General features: G+C 39.1%; 1 protein-coding gene across 1 annotated transcript; it reads right to left on the bottom strand.

Annotated features, from left to right (window-relative positions):
• Nucleotides 1-279: 279 nt before the first annotated feature.
• Nucleotides 280-14,319, bottom strand: agbl5 (AGBL carboxypeptidase 5). Its single transcript, XM_014969535.2, has 17 exons — nucleotides 13,825-14,319; nucleotides 12,182-12,469; nucleotides 11,934-12,105; nucleotides 11,641-11,807; nucleotides 10,833-11,010; nucleotides 10,555-10,733; nucleotides 9,296-9,830; nucleotides 9,017-9,186; nucleotides 8,705-8,840; nucleotides 8,311-8,522; nucleotides 8,015-8,223; nucleotides 6,599-6,778; nucleotides 2,705-2,847; nucleotides 2,542-2,594; nucleotides 2,230-2,408; nucleotides 1,130-1,266; nucleotides 280-1,030 (listed from the first exon to the last, which is right to left on the bottom strand). The coding sequence occupies exons 2-17, from the start codon at nucleotides 12,394-12,396 to the stop codon at nucleotides 986-988; spliced, it is 2,910 nt and encodes a 969-aa protein (XP_014825021.2). The 5' UTR covers nucleotides 12,397-12,469; nucleotides 13,825-14,319; the 3' UTR covers nucleotides 280-985.
• Between the last annotated feature and the right edge of the window lie 11,426 nt (nucleotides 14,320-25,745).

The following is a 25,745-nucleotide window of genomic DNA, read 5'->3' as shown; positions in this document are numbered from 1 at the left end:
TTTCCATTAGTTTATGCATGCTGCACTGCATACAGCTAGCCAGATTCTGAAGCAATAGCCTGTTGTGGCTTTGCTGCAACATGATTGTTTTCAGGACAAAAAGAAAAAAACTGAAGTTTTCCACATTCTTCATGACTAACACTTTGTATTAAAATAATTTCTCTTGCTCTTATAATAAAATTTCCAAAGAAACTTCAACTTATTTCATTTGCGATAAGCTGCAATAAGGAACATGACATTCATGTGTATATGGAACACAACAGTGAGAAACTCTGGAGATGATATGTATATAAAAGTCACACGACCCAATGTTTATTAAAAGGACCATTGCTACAAAACAAGTTCACACGAGGGAAATATCATTTTACAAACACCACAACAAAACACACATTGCTCAATACAGTCCATTTCATAACAGTTGTCGATTTCATTCATGTTTTAAAGAATGATGCTTAAAAAGGTGCTGTTGTGCTCAGTTTTGAAAGAAAAAAAAAGAAACAAAAATAAAAAAATCAGCCATACAAGTTAAATAAACATGTAGCAATGCATAACTGTACAGGTCAGAGCATATTTAAACTTTGCTGGAAAGACAAAATAAGACAAAATATGAAATACAGTGATGGGATCTGAAGTGTTAAAGGGATCTTTCAAGTTTTTTTTTCTTGAGCAGCTTAAAAAAATCTGAAGGGGCATCATTTATGCCACAGATGCTGTTAAGAGTCAGGAGGAAAGGCACTTAATCCTCAGTTGCTCAGTGATTGTAATGCACACTTGTTAATGCTGCTCAGGTACTGGAAAAGGTCAACAAAACAGTTGTATTGCACGTTAAACACTCTAGAAATAGATGCTCTCACTTCTTAGTCTAAATGCTAGTAACTTTTTTGAAACGGAAATGTAGGCTCACAGTTGGCAAAAAAATAAAAAATACTGTACTTTAATTGCAAGTTGGTGGAGTTTCTGGGCTTCTCCACACAGGGTCACTGTCTCACACGTTCATCACCTCTGGCGGCACAACCGGCCTCTCCTCAGCCTTTACAGGAAAAGACTTGAGGTTTTAAATGTATATGCCCTTTTCTTTTCAACTTTTATTTTTTTTTTTTTACCTGAATCTTAATATGTAGCTTCTCACCTGTTCTCCAGTTTCAATCATCTCTGCTGTTGTCTCTGTGATAGCTTCTGTTTTGTAGTCTGTACTGTTGTCTCCGTTCTTCACCAGCAGCGTTGCAGAGGCCAGCTGGATGCCGCCGCCATCTTTCTTTGATAAACCTGTACGGCCAGAAAACTAATATTTTCATCTACCATTTGACTAAGGGATTAAAAACATCAATGCAAAATCTTGCAAAGTAACCATACCCATTAAAACTTTTCACCACATAATATATTTTAGAGTGATTTGTAGGGATTACATGAGAAAATTCATGAAAGTAAAAGGAAGAAAGGGCTTACAGGGGCAGTAGCCCAGGGCCACAAGTTTTGGGGGACGGCCCCAAAAATATATTTTTATGTGTACTGTGCATGTTCACACTGAAGTTATGGGCTCATTTTGCATGTGGTGTTTTATTAAAATATTGTTGGATTATTAACTGAAAGTAACACTCAAATTAAAATAATCTTTTTGGGACCAACATGGAGCCACCTGCCACATGTTTAAACCAGCCATCCATCAATTCATACCTGCAAATATGTAGACCAACTTATTAGTGTTCTGTTCTGCAATTCAAATGAGTAACTTTTTTTTTTTTTTTTTAATATGCCACCAAAACTGGCTTAACCCTTAGGAGTCTTGGGTCTAAATGGCCGTTTTGGTATAATTTATCCTATATTTTCACCATAAAAAGTATTTACCGTGCCTTATTTGGCATCATTATTTTCAGCACAACCTCAAATTTATCATTTTACAGTGTTTGTTTCATTTTGACAAAATGCATTATCACAGTGGACCAAAAATCACAAAAAAACAAAATCCGAGTAGAAAAAAATATCGATATTTTTAACTCCTAAGGCTTAATCAGAGGCCCTTAATCTTCTAAATCTGGCCCTGTTCACCAGCTTTGCACACCCAGAGACTGGAGTTGGGACTTTTTTTTTTTTGCAAAATATCTCAAGCTCATTAAGACTAAACACTTTTGTAAGACACTTCCATCTTCAGGTTTTGAAATTTACCTTTAGGCAAATGGAAGCAATTTGGATAATTTAAAAAAAACAAATTCAAAAAGTGGGTATACATGCCTGATATGGTCATATGTCGGTGCATCCCAGGAGGTTTGAACAGCTTAAACACTGTGAGGGAAGTGGACACCTCCTTGACTCCAGACATGGTGGGCGATGTATTAAGGAGTGGGAAAGTAACTTCAGCCGACACCGCTCGACGAATCGGGATGCGGCTTCCATGAGACTGAGGCTCACACCTATGCAGGCGAGAGAGAAATTACTAAAAAAAAAATAAAAAAATAGCATATATAATTTTTTTTTAAAGATGACAAATCTCCACGTAACTTCTTCGTGGCTGAAAATCCCAATTTACAAAAAGGTTGGACTTACTTGCTGAATTTGATGGATGACAGGATGTGTTCAGGCCCCACGGCTTTAAATTTCTGTGACAGATCGACACATTAAAATGTCATAAATCGAGTCTGGAACCTCACGCTGCAAGTAGACTTTTTTTTACAGTTCCTCCTCACTTTGAGGGTCTACATAAGCTAACCTCTCTACAGGTGTCTGCTGGGTGATGAGAGCCCGCAAAGCTTCGGCGGCCTCGGCCCGGCCGCCCGGCGCGTGTGTGCAGAGGGATTGTGGGCCAGCTACTTGAACTGGCTCCATAAAGCCTAAAATCTGAGGAGCTGACGCCTGTCAACAACAGGAAGGGACATGAATACATAGACATCTTCTGCACAACACTTAAAAAAAAACAAAAACATGTTCAATCTCTACAGCTATTAGCACTCTAACTCACAGCTAGCTTATTTTATTATTTTACAATAAAAGAGAGATCAGAGGACTCAACACATTTGCTTCGTAGGGAGACTTTTTTTTTTATTCCAGAAGTCAAACAGTGAGGCGGTAAAAGACAGCAGCACAGTCAAGAAAGATATTAACCAATCATTACAAGGACAAAGCACACATCTGTTTGGTGAAGGAGGTTAGCACCACATTGAGGAAAACGGCATGATTCTCACAGAGAGTATAAAGCATAAACATCTAAGTAACTAAGCTGCTTTCCTCGTTTCAAATAAAAAGGCGGGCGCACGTTAATGTTGAAACAAGTCAGACAAAGACATCAAAATTCACAGTGAGAGTAGAATAAGACTACAGTATGCTAATCCCGTTCGTTACTCACCGCACCGAACGGCTCTCCCCACTTGGTTGAACACTAGAAAATGGCTACATGAAAATAATCAGCTTAGAGATTTGAAGGGAGCATTAAATGAGACTTTTGTTCGTTCCCCAAACACCAACTTGCTTCTAGTTGTTTGCTTCATTTGCTCTTCAAAAGCTGAAACTTTGCTTCAAGCCATTTACAGATAAGGATTAAAGTTGTTATAATATGTTACCATAATTTATACACCTTCTGGATTCATTCATTGTAAAGATGTGTAAAAAGCTTTAACATAAATAATTCTTTTATTGCAGTAGTGTAACATTACAAAGAAAAGTGGAGAAAAATACAACTTTTAATTGTGGTAAATATATTCAAGTGAGGAAAAATATCCCAAAATAAGAAACAACTGATTTGACAACAACAAAAAAAATCCAACAGCAGAATTGTTGGGATATTTATGTAACCAAACCAACATTTATATTTTACTTTTTTACACTGATTACAGATTGTAGCTACTCCTGTGTGTGGCTTATTTTTGGTTCAACAAGTCTCCATAGCAACTGCTGGGTATGGTAGAGATCCTGTAATCCTGTTTGTCTTCCGAAGCCCCTGAAAACCGTGTTAAGAGTGCATGGTATCGTGACTGTTTTAAATTAAATGTATATGAAAAAAAAGTTATTTCTTAAAATGGGATTTTATTTCTCCTCCCGCTGAATAAATAAACCCAAATTAAAAGTCAGATTTTCCTAGAACCTTCATTGTAACATCGTGCGCTGCCCATCCTTTCATTTCACGTTAAGTTGTACCATGAAAACTCTGAAAAGAAGTTACCAGAAACATGAATAGAGCTTTACAAACAGTTTACAACAAAGCAAGGCACGCTAGAACTACAGTAGCTCACAGCACAGGGACCAGATGGCAGCTACAGCAAAGCCAGGTCAGAAACTACTTTGATCCAAATCAACCCATCGATGTTTCTGCTAATAAACCCTTCTAATATCACAGATACTCCACCTTGGCACCAACTAAAACACACACCACTTCTAGGTACTAGGAGGACGACACGTAAAACCAAAGTGCAGACAATCACTGTATTTATTCCACAACTGAATAAAGACGTTTATATATATGTAAATATATATTTTTTTGAAAATGGTCATCACTTATGGTGTTTCTAGCTGCTAAAAATATAGAAACATTATCCAGTGGCGGTGTATGGTGTCCTGTTTAGACCAAAAAACATTGAAAAGGCTTGAATAAATAATGACCTATATATTTTATTTACAATACTGACATCTTATAGTAAATATGTGAAACTTGATTTTTTTTCTTCTTTTTTTTTAAATTACTGAATGTTGGCATCCCTTGCTTACTTTCAAGCAACTGTATGATTGCACCACTTATGAGGATTTCAGCCAGTGACGGTCTGGATGAGGATTTTGGCATTAGGCTACTCAGTGAACATCATGTCACGACCCGTTTGGGTCCGACACTGGAATGATACAGCTTTGAGATTAATAGAAAAACAAATAATTACTTAACTGCATACACTTATATATATATATATATATAGCACATTTTTAAATCAAATTCAGATAAAACAGAGACTTGAGAGAATCCTAAAGTCTACTACAAACCAATTGCAAATGACTGTTAGGAGGCAGCCTGCACTTGTTTAACATATAAATAAGAACTAAAACACAACAGGAAAAGTTCAGTCTAACAGAAAAATAATAATAATGCTACAGTTATAAGTGCAACATGGGAACATCTCTGTTCTCTGAGTGGTAATGAGGAACTCCCTTTAAAACCCAACAGAAAGTAAAGAAAATAGAAACTGATAGATTAGCTCTTAAAAATGTAAATTACATTAATTTCTTGTAGCTTATTACTTGTTTATAAAGTGAATATTATCATATTAGAATTTCAACATTTACATTTACTGACAAAGGGACAAAAAGAAAAAAGTTAAGCACCACGACAAGCACCCCAAAGGAATGGTCCAATTTGGACATAATTTGGTACCCATGGAGACCAGGTATGGGTTACGTCAAGAATTTAATTAGCAATGAAAGGTTTTAAGAAGTTACATCTTCAAAACGACATAAACTTCCCACCATACCATTCCTACTGTTCCAAATCCTTTTAATGTTATCCATCCTTACAACAAAGTATTTTAGAACACTGCGACAACAGTTACTCTTATTTAGGAAAAGCGCCGGTTTTAAATAGAACAATTGGCAAACTACATGCAGGAAGCCCAGCTAACCATTCAGCTAACAGCTTGTCACGCTCTTAAAAGACAAAAGGAAAAAAAGATAAACTTTTCTACAATAAGCTAAAGCAACTTCAGGACTACGGTACTACTGAATTTAAATGTTTATGCAATCACCACTGTAGCCAACTATACTTGTCTGTAAGTTGCAACCTGTGGCTCATATTCAAGTACAGCTTATATCTGTGTAAATTTTTTTTCTTTTCAAAGTTATATTCAGGTGCCCTCAATAGTCTGGAAATTACAGCACTGATGAGCATAATGTTAAAACAATGTCTGACTTAGAAACATGCTGACATGTCAAGTTGATATAAATCAATACAAAAACAACCGCATTTATGGAGAAATTTTTTAGATATTTATCCTTCAGAAATGGGGAAAAAAAGTGTTTTTTTTGGGGGGGGGGTTTTCTGAAGATAATCATATATTTTACCTCCCGTAAACTGAACATGTGATCTTTGCAAAAGAAAGCACTGAAAACACCTCTCATTGTTTTGACCTTCATGTACTCTTACATCTACCTGTAACGCTCTACACTCTGTGCCAGCTTTTGCTTCTTGAAAGTCAAAGCATCACTGATCTGCATGTGGTGCCAAAACACATCTAAACCAGACCGTTCCTTCAGGGTGTTTAACATTGTTTTTGTCAGTGAGTGTATATGCACTGTTGACATTCCAAAACTTCCACAATGGAATGCAGTCGGCACTGATGTGCCTACAAAACTAGCACCGTCGATGTTTTAGCACGCGGAAACACACACACAAAGTTTTTATACGGAACTCGACACCCTTGTTTTATGATTTGCCATTCACACACAGACACACGCTCAGTCTCACTGGGGGTAGGTCAGATTTAGTCCGAGTTCGGCCCCGTCGGGGAGCTGGTGGCAGACGGCAGGCTCTGGAGGAGCAGCGGGCTCAGCTTGGAGAGCAAGCCGGGTCGAGGCAAAGCCTGGAGGGAGGGGAGCAAGGTGGACAGGCGGGGGGGCTGAAGGGTGTACAGACCTGTTATATTGACCGGAGTGGGTAGAGGACAAGAACCTGCCGCACACACCGAGGAAGAGGAGGAGGACGACGACGAGGAAGGGGGCGAGCGAGGGTGGCGGGGGGGTTTGTGGCTGTTGCTGGGAGACCGGAGAACAGAACGACTGTGGGAGGGACGTCTCTTCTCCTGAGGCTTAGAGTCTGAAGAGAGAGAGAGAGGAAGATAGAGAGAGACACACGTACACCCGGCTCAGAAACATGCAGGGAACTGTGCTCACACACACACACACAGAGGTAAAATGATTTCCAAGTTTTCTACTTGAGGAAGGGTGAAGGGGGGCCATTGTGATGATGGAAAAGAAAGAGGGGAGATGAAATCTGGATAATCACAAGAACAGGGTTTCTGTGGGTTTCATCAACTCAAATTTAAGGCCTTGTTAAGACAATTATGAGTCAAATTTACCACAACAAAAATTTACAAAAGAAAGCTGTATATTCTGTCTTGTAGTAGTGCCAAGGTTTTTTTCACAAAATGGACGTAACATCGTATGGGTTGTCCGGCGTCATCCTGCCGAGTGGCGATAAATTCACACTTTCAAATAACAGACGCAAAAGAAGCTAGCTTGCTAGCTAAAACGGGGTACATTAACAGCTAGTCAACAGTAGCCTCAACCGCCTAAAGTCAGAACAGATTGATGTCTGCGTAGAACTAAGATGTTTGCTTTGAGAGAAAAGACCATAAAGAAAAATAAACTACCTAGATTATACGATATTAAATAGTCCTGCCACAACAAAATTAAAGACTTGATTAATTTATTTAAGGCCAACTTAAATTTGTTTTTTAAAAAAAAAAAAAAGTAAGACATTTTAAAGCCTTAATTTTAGATAAATGAATTTCAGATTTTTAAGGATGCATGGACACCCTGAATAAATATCTTCATTGTGATATTCAAAGATAAAGTTGCCGTTTTGTGTTCCAATTTGTTTGAATGTATGAAATAAAAGTATTTTGTGTAGGTCAGATCGGGGCTATGAACTTAAGAAAGGGACCCTTGAAAATAAGCATGTATGCTGATTTTAAATAAATCTGACTGTAAAGAGAAAAAAAGCAAAATAACTCTTTCTCCAAAGGGAAAAATTAAATATCCTTACCCGCTTACAGAAACCAAAACTACGGAATACAAATGCAACAATTTTTTTTCTAAAACATATTTTCTTTCTCTCAATAATCCTGGATGAAAAAAACAACATAATAACTGCAAAACCAAAAACAACATGAAGGAAAACATTTAAAATGACTCATTGAATATTAATGTTGAAACTTAAAAATCCACCAAACACATCAACCAGAAATGAGCAGAAAACAAAAGGGATGAACACATGAGTCGGAGTTTATGAGGTAAAATCCCCTCCAGTGACACGGCGACATCAACTTACCTTTGACAGGTCCGAGTGACCTGTTGCCTCCACGTCCGCTGGCATGTGTGCTGTAGTGGTGTGTGTAAGGCCGGGGTGGCGGGGTGCAGCCAAAGGTGAAGCTCGGAGAGCTTTGGATTTTTGGAGAGGGAGTCTGGCTGCTGCTGCTCTGGCTGTTGTAGCGAACGCGGCCATTCGTGTTTTCTGATGTCGACCCAGACAGAAAGCTGCTGGAGATCGGGACAAACACACAAACCAGTTGGTCCAACTGTTATCTGGAAGCAGCGACGATAAACAGTCTTATGGAGAGGACTCACTTGTTGAAACTTTTCGGGGGCGACACCTTGCTGCCGTTGTTTTGTACTTTTGGGGGAGCTTGGATTTGAGTGTTGAGGCCTTTAGTGTTGCGGACGTGCTTGAGGATCCAGGCTCGGAGGTTGGTGAGACAGGTGTGCTCGGACAGCACCAGGCGCGGCCACGGGTTGCACTCCGCCATGTCCAGGGCAGAGACAGCCACGGCACGGCCCACCTGGTGCACATCAGCAAGAGTTATGGAAAACCAAACAGCTATGAACAACAGCGCCTTGGAAAAGTTTACCAGGAGTACGTTCTATGTAAAAAATAAATAAATAAATAAATAAAAGGAGGCTTCTTTTCAATGGAATACGTTGAAGTTGAATTTATTAATACTTTTGCAATGTTTCTTTCTACCTGCTCAAATATCTCTGGAGTGTATTTGGGAGGAAACGATGAGGGTGGAGGCGGAGTCGCCCGGCCGTTGTCGTGGCAGGCGGGTGGCATGGAGTTCATGGTTTTTCCTGTGTTATAGTTGCACTCCAAAGTATAACTGATGGGCACCAAAAAGAGAGAGAAGTGATTAACACCATGTCTGTTAAAAGAAATACATCAGCAGCTTTCTGCTGGTTGATTTCAGCAAGACTTCCATAAAGCTAATTATCACCACTCGACTAAAGTAACGGTGAACATAAAAGTGTTGCACTGATACATTTGAGGAAGAGTAACCTGTGAAGCACTCCTATCGCCTTGTGGACGGCCACACGACCGCTGCCTTCTTTAGACTGACCGTCCCGCTTGTCCCGCGCGTACATATTTTTTTCAGAGAAGTTACAGCCCAAGAAATCAAAGTGGGCCGAGTTGATGGCGATCAGTCTGGGATACAGCATGTTCTCCACCTGGAGAGAAAGAATCAATGAAGGGGAAATAAAGCACAGGCTTATTGGACACAAAATATTCCTTTTTTTTTTTGACAAAAATAATACAAATGGACAATGATCCTCCTACCTGCTGGTTCTCGTCAGGCAGGTTATTTCCATACATGAAGCATCCCCGTTTGGAGGCGTGGCCGTGTAAGTCCACGTAATAGGCCACGCCTCCCTCCTGCGGCGGCACAGACTCGCTTTGCTCCTCCTCCGGATCGGCTCGGTCCCCGGTTCCGGACACCACCTTCTCCACAGACTCGGCGGAGCAGTTCTGGTCCCCTTTCCCCAACTCTGTAGGGTTCCAGCTGTTCTCCTCCGTCACCATGGGAACCTCGGCCGGAGGGGGAGAGCTCCCACCTTTCTCCGCATTCCGCTGGTTCAAGCTGATCTCCAGCGGCGTCAGGGGAGGGGACTGGTGCTGGTTTGTCGGCTTGTTGTTCAGAGGGGTGGGCTGGGTCTGGAGCGTGCCTATGCTGTGTGTGGTTGGTTGTGTGGTGTGTAAGCGATTGTGTGTGTGGTGGTACAGCAGTAAAGCTTTAGCTGCATAGATGGAAGGGTGGAGTTCAGGGTTGGGGTTCAGGTACTGTCTGTTTAGGTTCACTCCTCTGGAGTCAGTTCTGTGGAGGTCAGGGGGAGAGAAAACGGCAAAACAAAAAAACATTAGTGCCGGTGTGTGGTTGTGAATACTTTGCAAGGCACTAATGTTTTTTTGTTTTGCCGTTAGGGTAGGGTTAGGGGTTAGGGTTACCCTAACCCTAACCCTATCCTTACTAAACACTGCAGAGACACAAAATCTTATTAGGTGTTTTTGCTCCAGTTTCTAGTTAAAATATCTTAGCACACTTGAAATAAAGCAAAACTGACGTACACATAAATTTGCAGAACGACATAAGAGCTTGTTTTAAGTCAGTAGTTCCTTAATATCAATGGAAAAGTACTAGTTCCACTGGCAGAAAGTTATAGGTGGGATAATTTGCCAGTGAAACTAGTACTTTTCATCAAAATTAAGGAACTACTGACTAAAAATAAGCCCCAAGATCATGTTGAAATGGTACTTGTAAGTTAACTTTATCTAATTTCAAGATATTTGCACTAGAAAGCAGACCACATATTCTTGGTAAGATTCTGTGTTTTTGCAGTGAAGAAAATGGTGGTTCTAGAACGTATTAATTCAGATCAAACTAATCATAGAAGAATGTCAAACTTTTTGTAAAAACCCTTGCAAAACGAAGCACTAGTTTGTGTTGGTCTATCACAAAAAACCCCATTGAGGTTTGTGGTTGTAATGTGGCAAAATGTGAAGAAGTTCCCAGGGCACAGATGCATTTGACAAATCATCACCTATAGTGTCCTCGGACCACACCGTCTGGGTTCAGCATGGGAATGAGCTTGAACACGAACATGCTGCGCAGCGTGTGCGCACGCGGGTCGTCTCGCCGCAAAATGAAGTTGAGGAAACCGTTGAACACGAACGAAGATGGCGTTTCTCCGGGGTGCACGCGGCTGCTGAGGAAAAACACCTGCAGGAGAAAACCACCAGACCGGGATGAGCTCCGCTCCTGTTGCAAGAACACACCAGACCAGAGCTGTGGCGCTCTTATCAAAGCTGAAAATATTACCCTCTTGTCCGGGAAGCGATGCGGTCGCGGGGTGTTGGTGTCAGGAAACAGCTTGGGTAGACGGGTTTCTCTCTCATCCCACATGCCGGCGCAGTTGGTCACAGTGAGGAGGTCCACCCTGTTGCCGTCTAGAGAGTTGCACAGCAATTCCCTGTGATAGTATATAGTGCCCGGTGCGCTGAAAATAAGACAGAAGAACAAAAGAAATTGGTGTCAAACTTTTTTTGGAGCAAAAATGTTAGTTAGTGCTGCTATAATTTTTAAGATATTACAAAAAAAAAACTTCCTGATGTCACCAGAGATCAAGCTATCCTCCACCCCCCATATTAACAAAAACAAAATAAGGGCTGCAACTAATGATTATTCTAGTAAAGAATTAATTTAATCTATTGATTATTATTGAAAATTGGCACGAAATTGGCACTCTGGCAATATCTTTCATTTTTATCTTAAAATGACATTTTTTGGAGTTTGTATATTCCAATTAATGATTAATTGATTACTAAATTAGTTGATGATTATTTCAATAATTCTATTCATTGTGATTCATCTGACTAATCGTTTCAGCCCTAAACAAAATCGATATTAAATCATTTTGCTCCGTTTGTGCAGCTAAAATTTTTGAAGCTCAAGTTAGCTGTTTTGGCAACAGTTAACTTGAGCTTGGTGACCTTTGATGACCTCTGGAAACATTTATTAATATCTTTAAAATAATAGCATTACAAACAAAAATTTTTTTCTTTGATTCAAAGAAGGCAGAGGTGAGAAGGGGTAGTCGTGGCTTCAGGTGTTCCCTGTTCATCTTCACCTGCTCGGACTGAGCTGAGCAGCGTTGGGGTAGCTCTCGTCCAGCTGCTGCAGCATCTCCTGGCTCTCGCTGTACGAGAATGGGTAGCAGAAGGAGAAGTAGGTGGTTGTTCCTCGCACATCCAGCAGCCGGTGAGTGAAAGACAGAATGAACTGGTTGTTTACAGTCTGCGAGGGAGAAAAAGAGAGAGACAGAGAGGCGTATTTTTAGCAGGATAATAATAGGCCGACTGCCTCTTTCCTAGATTGTCACACCGACAGCCTCAGAGAAGGACACGGCGGGTGCCCTCATACCTCCACTGTGGGTCTGTCCCGGATTCTCTCCCAGCGGTTCTTGACCGGTGGGGTGCGAACGAAGGGAGCCATGCCCTGGCTGTAAAGCTTCCGCTGATTGTTCATGTTCATCACGTTGATCTTCAGCAGTCTCCCGGGCACGGCACCGCGCACGCTGAAGTAAAACCACGATCTGGAAACCTCATAAACGTCAAGACAGCAAGTCGCCACACGACAACGACGACGCATTTTTATTGACGACAGCTCACCTGTTTCCATTCTCATACTCTGTGCCAGCACAGTCTGGCTGGGTCCACACGTTGAACTCATAGTCGGGGGTGAGGTGCAGCCCTGAGGGGGAACTTCCAACTTGGGCTCCATCAGACACAGGGCTTGAGTTGCCCTTCTCTACTTTCTCCACTCGGGCCAGGTTCCCAGAGTCAAACTTGGAGCTAAACACGATGTTCCCAAAGCGGACCTCCATGCCTATGAAGACAGTTTTCTTTCTGCACTCAGGCTGATTATTAAGTGCCAGTCAAATATCTGACACCGATAACCTATAAAAAAATAAATAAAATTAAAAACTGGGTGCAAAACATGCCACGTTTCCTAGATTTCACAACAATTCAACTTTAGATTCTTAACAGTATTTCTGAGACTGAATGCTCCTCCTGTTAATTATTGGCATGAATGTTACAAATGTGGTTGATTATGCTATTAAAAAAAACAAAAAAAAACACACACACCAGTGCAAGATAATTTGAGGCAAGGGCTGTTCGATTATTTGAAAATTGAATCAAATTTTCTCTTTTTGAGGATTTCATTTATTTTTCCACCAGTGCACTCTTTTTGGGTTTCCAAAGTGATGTTAACCCACCCAAAAACTGCCTTCTTGTTTCACAAGAATGTCTTACAGGTTCTGTTTGTTTTGACTTTGAATTCAGGTCAACTCACAAAATAAATTATATAAATAAAACCAGTTTTTTAAAGATATTTTCTGTCATTTGCTGTAAATTTATGACATGCAACAATGTTTTGTGCTACATAAAAACAATTTCACCCTAATGGTGTGTATTATCGTGTTCCCTAATCACACTAGTCTCTGTTAGTAGCATGAGTAGCTGTGACACAAAGCAAAATTTAATTTTGAAGCTTTCACATGGCCTCCATATTCTCCACATCTCAATTTAAAAGAGTAATTGCGAGATGGGAGAGACAAACAAGTCCAATTAGTATTCAGAGAATCTGCTATTGGGCATTGGTTTCAGTTCAAACATTCTCAAACTCCAATCGTTAAGTGCGTTTCATAAGAGAAGTGGAAATTACACTACACGCTAAAAATATTCAACAGAATATAGTAAAGCACTCCAGTCAGTCGGCACGTAACAGCGCCGCTCCGCGGCCGATCAGAGAACTACAGCAGTGTCTAGAACAAACTGGGTGCAGCCTATTCTTTAAAGACGCGCACAAAACGTTTGCTTTCTCTTCAGCAATGGTTGCTTTGTTTTCAACTCTAACAACCCGAATGCAACTGTGTACATGACGATACAGTCACGGACGGCCTTGTTTAGGTTTAGGATTAACAACATTAACAGCTGACTGACCCAGCAGAGAGTAAAGGGGGCGTCAAGCAACAGCTTTTAAAACACAAACGACGTGCCGTCCACATTATCTAAACAACTGTGTGAGCTTGCAACACAATAACGTTCCGAGCAGCAGTCGCCGTTAATGATATATTTCAGCTAGCAGGATTTCTCGAAGCTACCGAGGCTAACCTAGCAACCAAACTAGCAGCGACTGCTCGGGAAACATGCACCAATTTCGCATAAATTGTTCCTTTCTGACCGCGCATTTTCACCACAATTATTCTCCAACGGATTCCATATGTGAATAAACAACGTGTTAGTCTCACCAGGCTATTTTCGGTCGATGTCCATTTTTGTTGTCACCGTCCGTTCTAACCCTCAATACATCATTATCTGTGCTGCGTTCAGGTTTCTCCGGAGAAACTACAGCCTGCCTCGAATTTTCTGTATCGCTGGAGGCTGGAGACCTGATTGCCTAAAACGCTGCGTCTCTCCAAAATAAAAAACAAACAAAAAACAAACAAACAAAAAACCCTAATAAAATGCAGACATTGGAAAAATAAACACGCAATCGATATAAATGATTAATAAACCCGTAAATAAATTAAACGAGCGGACTCAAAAGTTTCAGTTCCCTTTAACTGAGGGTTAAAAATAAAGGATCTTTTTGTGATTTAGGTGCCATGTGATTTGTCTTTATATTGTGTGTTTAAGCTCGTAAACAAACACACTTGTTTCATTCAAGCCCAATAAGAGAATAACGTACAATAATAGTAAAAACAAATAAACACTGTAATCTGACATTTTTACTAGTTACCTGCTGGACTCAGTTTTCAAATTTGAAAAGTACTTATAAGGTATCAGAATAATTTGATTTTATCATTATTTAGTTTCGCTGATTAGTCGATTAAAAAAACATTTAAAGAATGATCTTATGATGGTGTTTTATATTTAAAGGTAAATTAACAGAAACACTGCCACCTAGTGCCCACAATTAGCCAATGCGTCTTCATCCACCTTTATACTAAATCAGGGGTCTTCACAAATCCCAAAATCACACAGAAGAAAATGTATATATCCTATTTTTGCTAAAGTGTTTTAATTTTAAAAACAAGAAAAAAACACAGAAATAAAATAATAGCTTTTTTTAATGACAACACTTCACCTAGAATAGATATTTATCAAACATTACATCCGTTTAGTTAATCCATGAACTTTCTGAACTGCTGACAAGTTTTTTGCTCCTCTATTAAGGTTATTAAGAAGTCTAGTGGCAAGCAGGCGATGTTAGCGGTTAGAAAAGGTTAAATAGAAACATGTTAGTCAAGTCAAGATTTATTTATATAGCACATCTATAACAACCTCTGCTGACCATAGTGCTTCTCAACAATCACAACACAGGTAGATCAATAATAAAAGAAAAAATAAAATTAAGTTTGATAAAAATAATAAGTCAATTATGGAATTGTCAGAAAATACCAAAAGCTAATAATATGAATGAAAACCAATACATGCCTATTTCTATTATCTACTTTTCTGATCACCTGCACCATCCAGTAAGAAAAATGTGCTACAGTTCCTCTGATCTGCTTCATAACTCATAATAACACCCTTGTAAACTGGTTTTATTAGAGACTAAGAGAGGAAAATGATCCTTGATGCAACTCTAAATCTTTATCTGTTTGGTAAAGGATCTGTCGCTGCATGTGACTTCCATTTCATGCAAATCACATATTTGATTTACCTTTGCTTACTACTTGTTGTTGGGATGTAAAACAGTCTTTCAGAACTTTTTCTAGGATTTGGTAATTTATTCAGCACTCAGCCTTGCAGCAATTCAAAAGGAGATTGTCTTTTGTTTGCAGCTGTAATGAATTTAGATTTGTACCCATTTTTGTTTAATTCTGGATGTAAATGAACGTGACAATAGATGTTCAATTTGACATCAGTTTGCTCAGGTAATGTAAGTAAGAAGTCTGTCAGTTCTTGTCTGGATTCTTGTAGGATCGACTCAGACTGTTTCTTTGTTGCATATTAAATTTTTTTTTTTTTATTAATTTGCAGACACAAATATGGAATATGGTTTCATTTCTGTTCTGAAGTGTGTTGTTAAAGGTTTGGCTAATATTTCAGCTTCCTAAGTCTTCAGATTTAATCCGGTCGTATTGTTTTGTGTTTTAGAAAATCACTTTATACTTTCTTCTGATCTCTGTTTACTTCTTTGGTTGATTTAAGACATAAATCAATCAACTCAAGCTGAATTTTCTTTGATCTGCACTTGTTGGTGATCAATGGCTGAATAACTGAAAAATCTATATATATTCAATTATTCATTAAATACATCAAAACTAAAACTTCCCACCATTTTCAGCTGATTTATCCATCAACCATCACTGTGCATTTATTCAACTTTCTTACTTAAATACAAATCAAATAATGGTTTGAAGTTGAGATAATTCTTAAAAAAAAGATTCATTAGAGAAAAAATACTTTTAGTGAACAGAAGTTATTTCCTGTGTTTTTTTTTCTCTCTCTCACATTTGCAGGTGTTACATTATGCTGGAGGCCTCTTGGGCTGATGAGAAGAAGCAGCTTGAAATATGAGTAATAACCACTTTCAAGAGTTTAATCAGCGTATTATTAGACAGCTTAATAAATTATTTCCTAAACTAACAATACTCCTTTTGGACTAATTCTCTTCGGTTTAATATGTGATTTTCACCCACCGCACTGAGTTCACCTTTCTGAATAAGGGAGTTTTAATTACTTTGCCAGGAATACAGTCCCATGGGGTCAAAGGTCAATTATGCCCATCTTTGTGGCTGTAATTCATCAGGTTACCTACAGTATTTGGCATGTGACCCTGCCTGCTTCAGAAATAAACACAAGAACAATGTGGGTGATGGGTAATTTCTTCAAATATGCTTTTCTGAAAGCATATTTGAAGAAATTACTAATTGTCACTATGCATTGTAGTGTTTTTTTTAATCAATTTAATAACTAAATTCAGAAATTCAATTTCTGCTCTATGTTTGTAATTTTTGTCTTTTACATCATGGTTGAAACCAATTCTTTGTATGAATAGGACATACGACCATTTATGTCCAGTGCATGAAAACAACAAGACAAAAAACTAACTCAAACACGTTGAGGTTTGCCATTACATTAAGAATTCTGATGTCATGTTGATGATGCTCTACTTTGGGGGATTTCATAAATGTTCTTGCACATCTGAAGAAGATCTAATGTTACCATGTGCAAGAAATGACTAAAATGGAAACCTCCCTCTTGCAAATTTATTTGAAGATACTTTGAGCTTCTTTTAGCTTATTTCTTATTGTCTTCCTCTTTTCTTTTATTTATGTGAAAGACTGACTGTAGAAGCCAGAGAGATTAGCTCCTTGTCCTAAATTACCAGAATTTAGGACAATTAGGACAGAATTATTCTATAATAGAATAATAGAATATTCTCTTCTATTATTTAGAAGAGAATAAAAGCTACTTTCAGTAGTCGTGAAGCTCTGTTTCTTAACACTCTGGTTTAATTTTTTGCAATCTGTACTTAGTACAGGCTTCAAACTGTTTTCTGGACATTTTGGAAAGAAGTTTCATACAGGTTTTTTCATTTTGATTAGCGTAATCTCTACATGTTTTCCCCCTTCAGTTACTACAGGAATCTGCGTCTGATTCCCAGTTTTCTCCCTCCATAAGGTCTTCACAGCAGAATCTCTTTCCTAATCCGGAGATCACGTAATAAACTCAACGTTGGTAATGACCCAGCCTCTCGAAAATCGTCCACAGGCGTCCAGCTAGGTCAAAAGACTTGATGATCCTGAGCGGGGGGTTATGGGGGTTGGTCATTGGGAAAGGTTTCCAGTCCATCGCAGAACTGAAAGGCCTTGCTGTCCCCTTCTGAAGGCTTCAACTACTAAACAGAAATGTACTGGCTGTCGCTAACATTCCTTAAGAGTCCTTAGTCCTTGTGACTTCAGGTATGCTGAAACTTCTTGAACTGTATTAACTTCCTTTAAAAGTTTAATGTTTACCTGAAAGGTCTCACCTTCAGTCCAACTAATCGATGTTCCTTGAACCCTGAGCGAACCCACTCCTCTTCTGAGATGTACCTTATTCCCCTTAGATCACAAACAGAAATTTTTCTGTTCCTCTGCAGGAAGGTATTCTCCCACCTTGTTTTGTCTTTCTCACAGACAACACACATGACATTCCCTGAAGGTTTGTAGCTTCATTGGGACGAATATGATATTTCCACCACAAGAGGGCAATGAAGCCTTTCTACTCAGTCATACTGGCATTTGGTCCAAACACACATTGTTCAAGGACTTGTCACTTTGGTGACAGTGAGAAACTGGTGTGGTTTAGAGGTGCTGGAGAACCTTTATGTTCATGGATCCTTTTTACAAATACATTCTGGTCTTGGAAGTAGGAAAAATGGGTTGATTTAAATTGATTCTAACAATTTTTATCTGCTGTTAAATGTTAACGTTAAATGATGACATAATCTCAGTATTTTTCACTACTTTTTTTGCTTTTTATTACTGATATGTTATAATTATTAATGTTTTTAGTTTTGTTTTTGTGCAGCACATTGTGATCTGTCTTCAAAAGCGCAGTATAAATAAAATTTCTTTAAAGAATAAGCGCATCATTGTTCTTTGATTTTCCTGGAAGCATGTTGATGATGCTAATTGTTTGCTGAACTCTTTGAGCCTTTTTGCTGTATGCAGTTTTTTTTCATGAGCTTTTTTCTCTAGCTTTCTGAAATTAATTCCAGCCTGAACTCAAATACCACTGGGATCCCCACACTTTTAAAACAACCATTGGAATTTCATTAATAAAAACTATTTTTGTCATTATTTTTTGGGGTTGAAGCTATGTAAATTTAACAACCAAAATAAACAAACTCACTAGCAAAATACTTGCTAATTATTAAGATCATGTACCGTCTCATGTTTGTCCTCTCATGTTAAAAAGAAGCAGAAAAAGAAAAAAGAAAAAAAGAAAATCAAGTTGTGATTAAGGCACTACAAAAGTAATAAAATGTTGATATTTATTTTTTTAAGGTGACTTGTTTCTGACAATCACCGCTGAAATGTGCCATTCATTGGGGTTAAGAGGCTAAACTAGTAAGGAAGATTTACCTTAGCGTTAGCGCTGTTGCTAAGCTAGCTAAAGCTTGATACAAATTTAAATCCTTGCTCCAAAATGATACATTGGTTTATTATCACACAACCTTTGTAAAAATTTCAGCCTTCCTGTTTTCTGAACAAGAGAGATTAGCTAACATTTGATTGAAACAACATGAGTAATTCTTATCAAAATAAGACAAAGTAAAGTGGCTAACGTTGGTATAATTTAACCACTAGTGACTTTTGCCCTTACACACTATTATGTTTAAATAATTTATTCTAATGATTAATAATTAATATACTCAAAAATGAATTTTTAAAGGGTATTAGTAACACCCTAGAAAGATAGCATAACAGAATTAATGGGTCTGGATTAAGATTAGCCGCGTCATGGATTCTGCCACATTTAATCATAAGCAACAAGTTTTGATCATTTACAAAAATAAGCATCAAATTTCATGCATATGATTTGATTGCGTATTGATTCTGTCCTCATTGTAGGATTCTCCTGAATGTTTTTCTGTACTGTGTCATTTAATGTATTGTAGTTCAATTATTACTTACAGCTAAATTTTTTTACACTCAAATTGTTGCAATTTACATTTAAATGATGGACAACATTAAAGCATTTATTCCCTGATTTGTCATCTTCAACTGTAATCATTCTAAAAAAAATAAAAAAAATACAAAAACAGTTTTGCTGTTTGGATAACCAAACCAAGCTGGCTATTGTTCTCTTTATTGTGCCTTATGAATGCGCAATATGTTTCATTAGGAGGAGATTTGTGCCAGACGAGACGCGCTGATACCCCGCCATAGGGAGCAGCCTCATAACATGGCCTAGTTAAAGGGTTCCTGTTGTTTGCATCCCAAGTTGGTCAAAATTTCCCAAGATGAGGCTTGTAAGCGTGTGTATGTTGTTGCTAAGGAACTGTTCCTCCTGCGTCCCCCAGTAGGGGGGTTTCTTTATGAATATCATTACATAGCCCCATTCAGAGGAGACGAGACACCTTTATCCCTAGCAGAACATGTATATCAGTGTTTTCACTCCTAGTTTTAGGGGCAGAGTCTGAGCATTCGCTGACAAATTCAGCTGCAATCCAAAGAAACAGCTCAGAGATGTCTCAGTGCTTAGTGAGACTTTCTTAAAAGTTTTAGTTTTGATCTAAACGCTACTGATTCCAGATCATAACCAGCTGATGTCTTACAGTACAGGCTCACTCATATTTGCCTCTGATTAATCATGGAAGACATTAGGACTTCATCCAGAGGTGTATCCACAGGAGGGCCAGTCTGGGCCATGGGGCACCCCTAAAGTTGTGGCCCCTCTTCCTCCTGGCGTGTGCTCTCTGTGTGGGGCGGGGGCTCCGGGCGTGGCCTCCTGTCGTCCTGCTGGGCCTCCATCTGCTGTGGAGGTGCTTAGGTCCTCCGATTGATGGCAAGACAATGAGTTTATGACACGTGTGGCGGTGAGTGACAGAGGGTCCCATCCCAGCCGGGCCTCCATGACGACGACGACGACTAACCTCCCATTTGTAGTCGGCTCTGTGCCAGGGCTAATGGGAGGAATGATCCTCCTGCAGTCGAATGGGACTTGTAGTTTACAGCTGGCTGGTAATTTAGGACAAGGAGTTAATCTCTCTGGCTTCTGTCCTGAGAGTCTTTGTGAAGGAAGCAGTACATAGAGCAGCCTTTCAGTGTTCTGCTCAGATTGAAAACAATGATGAGCAGTGAAACCCACCATCAGTGTAAACCAGCGCTAATAGTTGCTCCGCTGCCGGAGAGTCTATTGTTCCCCTTTTCAGGGATGAATCATGAAGCCTTGTAAGCCGGTTTCTGAAGCATCCCAGTTGACCCAGCAGGACTGCCTTCACACACCTGTCAACACGCTGTTTCCCTCCACTTTGGTGGGCCCGGGTTAAAAAGAAATCGCTTCCTTCATCTCCTGCTTCTCTTCTCCTTGCTGAAAACAGGGATGATAAAAGCTGGAGTTTCACATCTGAGCGACTGCAACAATGCTGCCGCACCTTCAAAGGGGAAGATGGCACATTGAGAGATGACAGGCTGTTGATGTGAAAGTGTTGTCTTCTTCCTGGGTGAGATCAGAGGAGGCCCGGCAGACGCTCAGCAGTCTGATCTGACCAGTGTGGCGGGAGAGAATCGTAATTCCCTTTCACCACACGTGTGTGTCTATCAGTTTGTCCTTGCTGAGATTTATCACAATGCAAGTGCAAAAGAGTCAAGCTGTTTTCCTCAATAGCGAATGTAATGCTAAATGAACTCTTAGAATTTAACTAATCTGGTGTAACAGTTTGCATGCGTTAGCATGGATGTTACTTCTATTTATTTCTGAGTAGAAATTGTGTAACAACTGATGTACAACAGCAGTAGCTCAGCTGATTTCTCCCTCCTGAAAGGTGGATGGGGACATCTGGCTAGACCAGATGTAGTTTCTATAAAAAGTAATAAATAAAATCAAACTAATTAATAAATCCACTTTGCTCTATTAATTTATCCCAGTTTATATGGCTACATGTTAAAAAAAGAGCTGCTTTAGGATGAAGAAAGAAAGCATTAGGTAAAAAAAAAAGCACTTTTGAAACCAGATTAAACAATGTGGCATGTAAATTGTTTCCATGACAACCTGATACAGAAGTTCAGCTCTGCTTGCTAACAACCTTGGCATTAGCGCAGTGAGTTGCTAAGCTAGCTAATGCTGCAACCTAAATTCTTGTTCCCACACTTTCTCAACCACAACCCTTATGACACTTCATAACCTTTACTAAGTTTTATATTGATTGAAAATATGAATAATTTTAACATATCAGCCACACTGTTCTCTGCACACAAGTGACATGAGCTAAACGTTTTCAAAATGTTTCAGTGGGTAGCTAATGTTGATAGAATTTAACTACTGAACATTACATTTATAAAGTAACTTGCTTGATCAAAATGGAAGTAATAGGAATAACCTAATGCTAAATACCTTTTAAAATTAGTGTTTTATCTTTGCATAGAGGATTTCAGAGGAAGAATATTTAGCTCCTTCTTTCAGAAATCCAACACTGATGAATATAATGCTTAGAGCCTTGACTGGGTTAATATTTTTATATTTCAGAAGCCAAAATTTAACAGTTATTTACATATTTGCTACTTCCACAGTAACAGCTTATTCAGGGAGACAAAAACGCGTTTGGATCCAGCATCTTCAGCCTTTTTCTCTGACGAGCTTTTGGCAACGTTCTCTGTCCCCTTTATGTTCATTGCTTACTGTTTGTAAGTAAAAAGTCAGAACAATTCATCCATTCATTTTCTTACACCCTTGTCCCAAGTGGGGTCAGGAGGGGTGCTGGTGCCTATCTCCAGCTAACGTTTCGGGTGAGAGGCGGGGTCACCCTGGACAGGTCGCCAGTCCATTGCAGTTGTAGCATTTCAAATTACCATAATTCTCTGTCTATGTCTTTTTTTTCCTCTTTAAAAAAAAAAATAAACATCTTGATTTTTTTCTGTTAGTGTGCAAAATTTTATACATGGAAACGTGACCTAGTTGTAGAAGTTTATGTTAGACGATGTGTCTGGGCAAAACTGAACAATAGATTTCCAGTTTCCAAAATAAAAATGCTCTCCATTTTCAAGACAAGGATATCTATGATTTTGTATGCATAATTCTGTCTTGGTTTTTATTCGCAAACATTTTTTCTTATATAAATGTACATGAAATACATTCAGACTCTATTTTAAAAGATATCTGCAAAAAATTATTCTACCAAGTTAACATGATGGCAGCCAGTAACAGGTGTTCGAACTAATTTCTAAATCAACCACAGCCCATCAGCTTAGCAAATAACAAAAGCTTATAGCGGTAAAGCTAAGCCAGCAAAAGATTAAAAAAATGAAAATTCTTTGAGAAATGAGCGCATTAATTAACTACAGGTGTGTCTCATATAGCACAAATGATCTAACACTGATGATTTTGGACAGAAATGACCAAATACTCAAACTGAGATTACATCTACTGGCTAAAGGTCGACATTTTATAAGATGTGCCATGGTTTCTGTTGTCTTAAAATCACATTTCTGATCCTGTCGTACAATACAAACAAAATTAAAGGAGGAAGACATGTAAAACGGAGGATGCACCTAATTTGTAGGCATCCTAAAGGATGTAATTGAGGCCTACGGACACCATAAGCAGGACATGGAGGAGCACCTGTTCCTGCATGGCACCCTGCCATTGATCTCTGTCTGCCTGCTGCGGAGGCTAGCTACCCACTGATGAGGAATTAGAAAGTCATTAAGGAACACAAATAGCAGGATGGCACTGCCGAAACCAAACTCCCCACTACATTTGCATCTTCATTGATAGAATGAGACAAAGATGCAAATTATTGATTGGATTTGTTTCAAATCCAGAAAATTATTTTTTGTATAAAACCTTTTTCCCAATAAAAGTGAACTCTGAGACATCATTATTAATAACATATCTTATCTTATTCTAGTATTATGTAAAAAAAAAAAAAAAAAAAAAGGAAGGACAATGTTCAACATTTTGATAATGTTCCATGCCTCATTTATGTCATGTTGAAAGTGCAGTAGTGCTCCCAGGTGCCATCTGTTTGGTGCTCACTCATCACTTCCCCCAAATACAACTAGTTGAGGGAACCTAATTAAAAGCTTCAAATAATGTTGCAAAAAGTCTCCACAGCTGGCTGGGTGGGACATCGCTGACTCCAGAAGTTCAGCAGAGGGACAGGAGCCCCTGGTTTCAGGTGACAGATTAAAAATATGCAACTCTAATGTCTCTCCAGTATTTCACCCAAACGCTGAAATATTAGATAAACGTGTCTTTGGACAATTTTCAGTCCGACTATAAGAATGAGGGCCTCCCTATATATTTTAGTAGCGTGTGTTCATTCAATGTGCAAAGGACCACTTGTGGAAAACCCATGAATAAAAAGTACCTCACTTTGCAGATTTACTCAGCTCTGTGTTGCATCCTGGTTTGTGACATCAATTTCCACTTCAGAAACATGCTGAACAAAGTTAACCCAAGAACATTCTTGCACACAGTTCCCAGATGAAGATTAGAAGCTTAGTCGCTGATTAAAGTTTATAGCTTGATATCTAAAAATAAGAGCAAATATCACATCTACAATGCTGAATGCCTTTGCACGGCAGTTTGTCCATCGATCTTTATTGACAATTCTTATAGTATCAGCCTTTGCATTGACATGTCTTGTGCTGAAACCTATGGTCCAGATCTTGATCCGGCTGTAAACGGAAGTTATAAACACAGACATTTGCTTAAAAACTGTCTTTATAAACTATATGATTCTGCTCTTGCTAATATCGAGATTTGTGTGAACTGTCTTCCTCCACGACAACAGAAACTTAGAATGAGGCTGTCCCGAAGTGAAACGAAACCCGTTCCTAACTTTTTTCAAATAGAACCTGTTAGAATCCAGCTCGAGCAACAACCCCAGGGTTTCCCTCAGTGTGCTATAAGCCTGGTGGGCCACCAGGCTTTACTTGTGCCCCCACCAGGCTAAGCATTGCATATTTATTTAAGTCTTTTTAAAATGTTTGCATTTTTTCACACTTTATAGTTGGTGCTCAGGTATTAATCTTCCAATCTTTCAATAATACATAATTATCAAGTGATATTATCAAATGTCCTGTCAAATGTCCTGTGATTTTTAGCTCAAAATCATGATGGACCGCTGGATGAATGACTGCCCTAGAGGCCCAACCACCGGGCTTAGCAAGTTTTCTAGGGGAAACCTTGAACCCTGATCTTGTATCTGAACTATTTTGGTAGTAAACCCTTCATCTGCCAATGTATCCACTGTCTTCTGGTTACCCTAGATTTAGTCATTGGAGTAACAGGTCCAAGAGGTCCAGATGACTCCAAAGGATCCCAAAGTTTTCCTAGACCAGATGGAATATATAGTTCTTCCAGGACATGTGGGTCTACACTGGGGTCTTTAAATCTAAAACCTCCAAAAGAAGCAATCAGAACACATCCTTAACCAAAAGCCCGAACCACTTCATATGACTCTTTTCAATGTGGAGGATAAACAGCTTTACTTAGAGCTTCTTATGGATGATGGAGCTCCTTGATATCCCTAAGACTGAACTCCAGAGGAAGTTAATCTGAGCCAGTTGCGGTCGGGCAATCAGTGTTGACCATTTATTAAGGTTGTAACAAAGATGAACCAGTGGATAAAGAGCTCTCTCTTTACCACAACAGATGAGAGTAGCCCTTGTTTAGCCTCAGACGAGATCATGATGTAGCAGGATCTCCTGCTACAGGAGATCAGAGTTGACTTATTCAGTCAACTCTGAACCTCCACTTAACCAGACTTCATTTTTCTGGTCGAGAACCTTGGCCTTAGACTTAGAAGAGCTGACTTTCACCTCGCACGCTTCAGGCTCAGTTGAGAACCACTCCAGCCCATACAGAAGGTCACTGTTTTAAGATGCCTGAGTGAACGTCATTTACAGAAAGCCAAGATGAGACCCTGACCTTACAAGACCAGACGCCCTCCTCTTCCCTGCTCTGCCTTGAGATCCTGTCCGTGAATACTACAAACTGGACTGGTGACAAGAGGAAACACAGAGGGAGTCCAACCTGTTAATGGGGGGAAAAAAAGCTCACCTCTGTGCCAATCTGTGCCGAGACTGAGTATACAGCTCTTGGAAGGTTCAATAGATTTCTCTGCTTTTGAATCCCAGACCGAAGTGGCCAGGAACATAATTTATTCAGTCGACATAAAAATCTCAAACCCCAGACTTCACGTTCGGGATTTATTTATACGTATTAACAGAGAAATATGACATACTAAGCAGCTATGACAGAACAGAGCCGATAGCTCTGTTCTGAGCTATCTAAACAGAGCTATCTGGGCTTCTACTCATTTTGTAAGTACGCATTTCTCATTTTTCCATACTGATATTAGCATTAGCATATTTCCCAATTAATTTCTGATCTATTATAAAAGTCCATTATTCATTTTCTATAGATATAAGAAGAAAGGGAAGAAGGAAAAGCAAAGAAAATAAGGAAGGAAGGAAAATGGAAGGAAGAAAGGAGGGAAAAA

This window comes from Poecilia mexicana, unplaced genomic scaffold (genome assembly GCF_051168715.1).
Source record: "Poecilia mexicana isolate PSO_F unplaced genomic scaffold, ASM5116871v1 scaffold_21, whole genome shotgun sequence".
In the NCBI taxonomy this organism is placed as follows: domain Eukaryota; kingdom Metazoa; phylum Chordata; class Actinopteri; order Cyprinodontiformes; family Poeciliidae; genus Poecilia; species Poecilia mexicana.
This window is presented reverse-complemented; position numbering and strand designations above follow the sequence as displayed.

Coding starts and splice junctions, on each gene's coding strand:
- agbl5 (XM_014969535.2), bottom strand. CDS start 12,396: ATGGAGGTCCGCTTTGGGAACATCGTGTTTAGCTCCAAGTTTGACTCT. Junction 2,595..2,704: donor CAGCAGACACCTGTAGAGAG/GTTAGCTTATGT, acceptor GATCTGTCACAG/AAATTTAAAGCCGTGGGGCC. Junction 1,031..1,129: donor TGATTGAAACTGGAGAACAG/GTGAGAAGCTAC, acceptor TTTCCTGTAAAG/GCTGAGGAGAGGCCGGTTGT.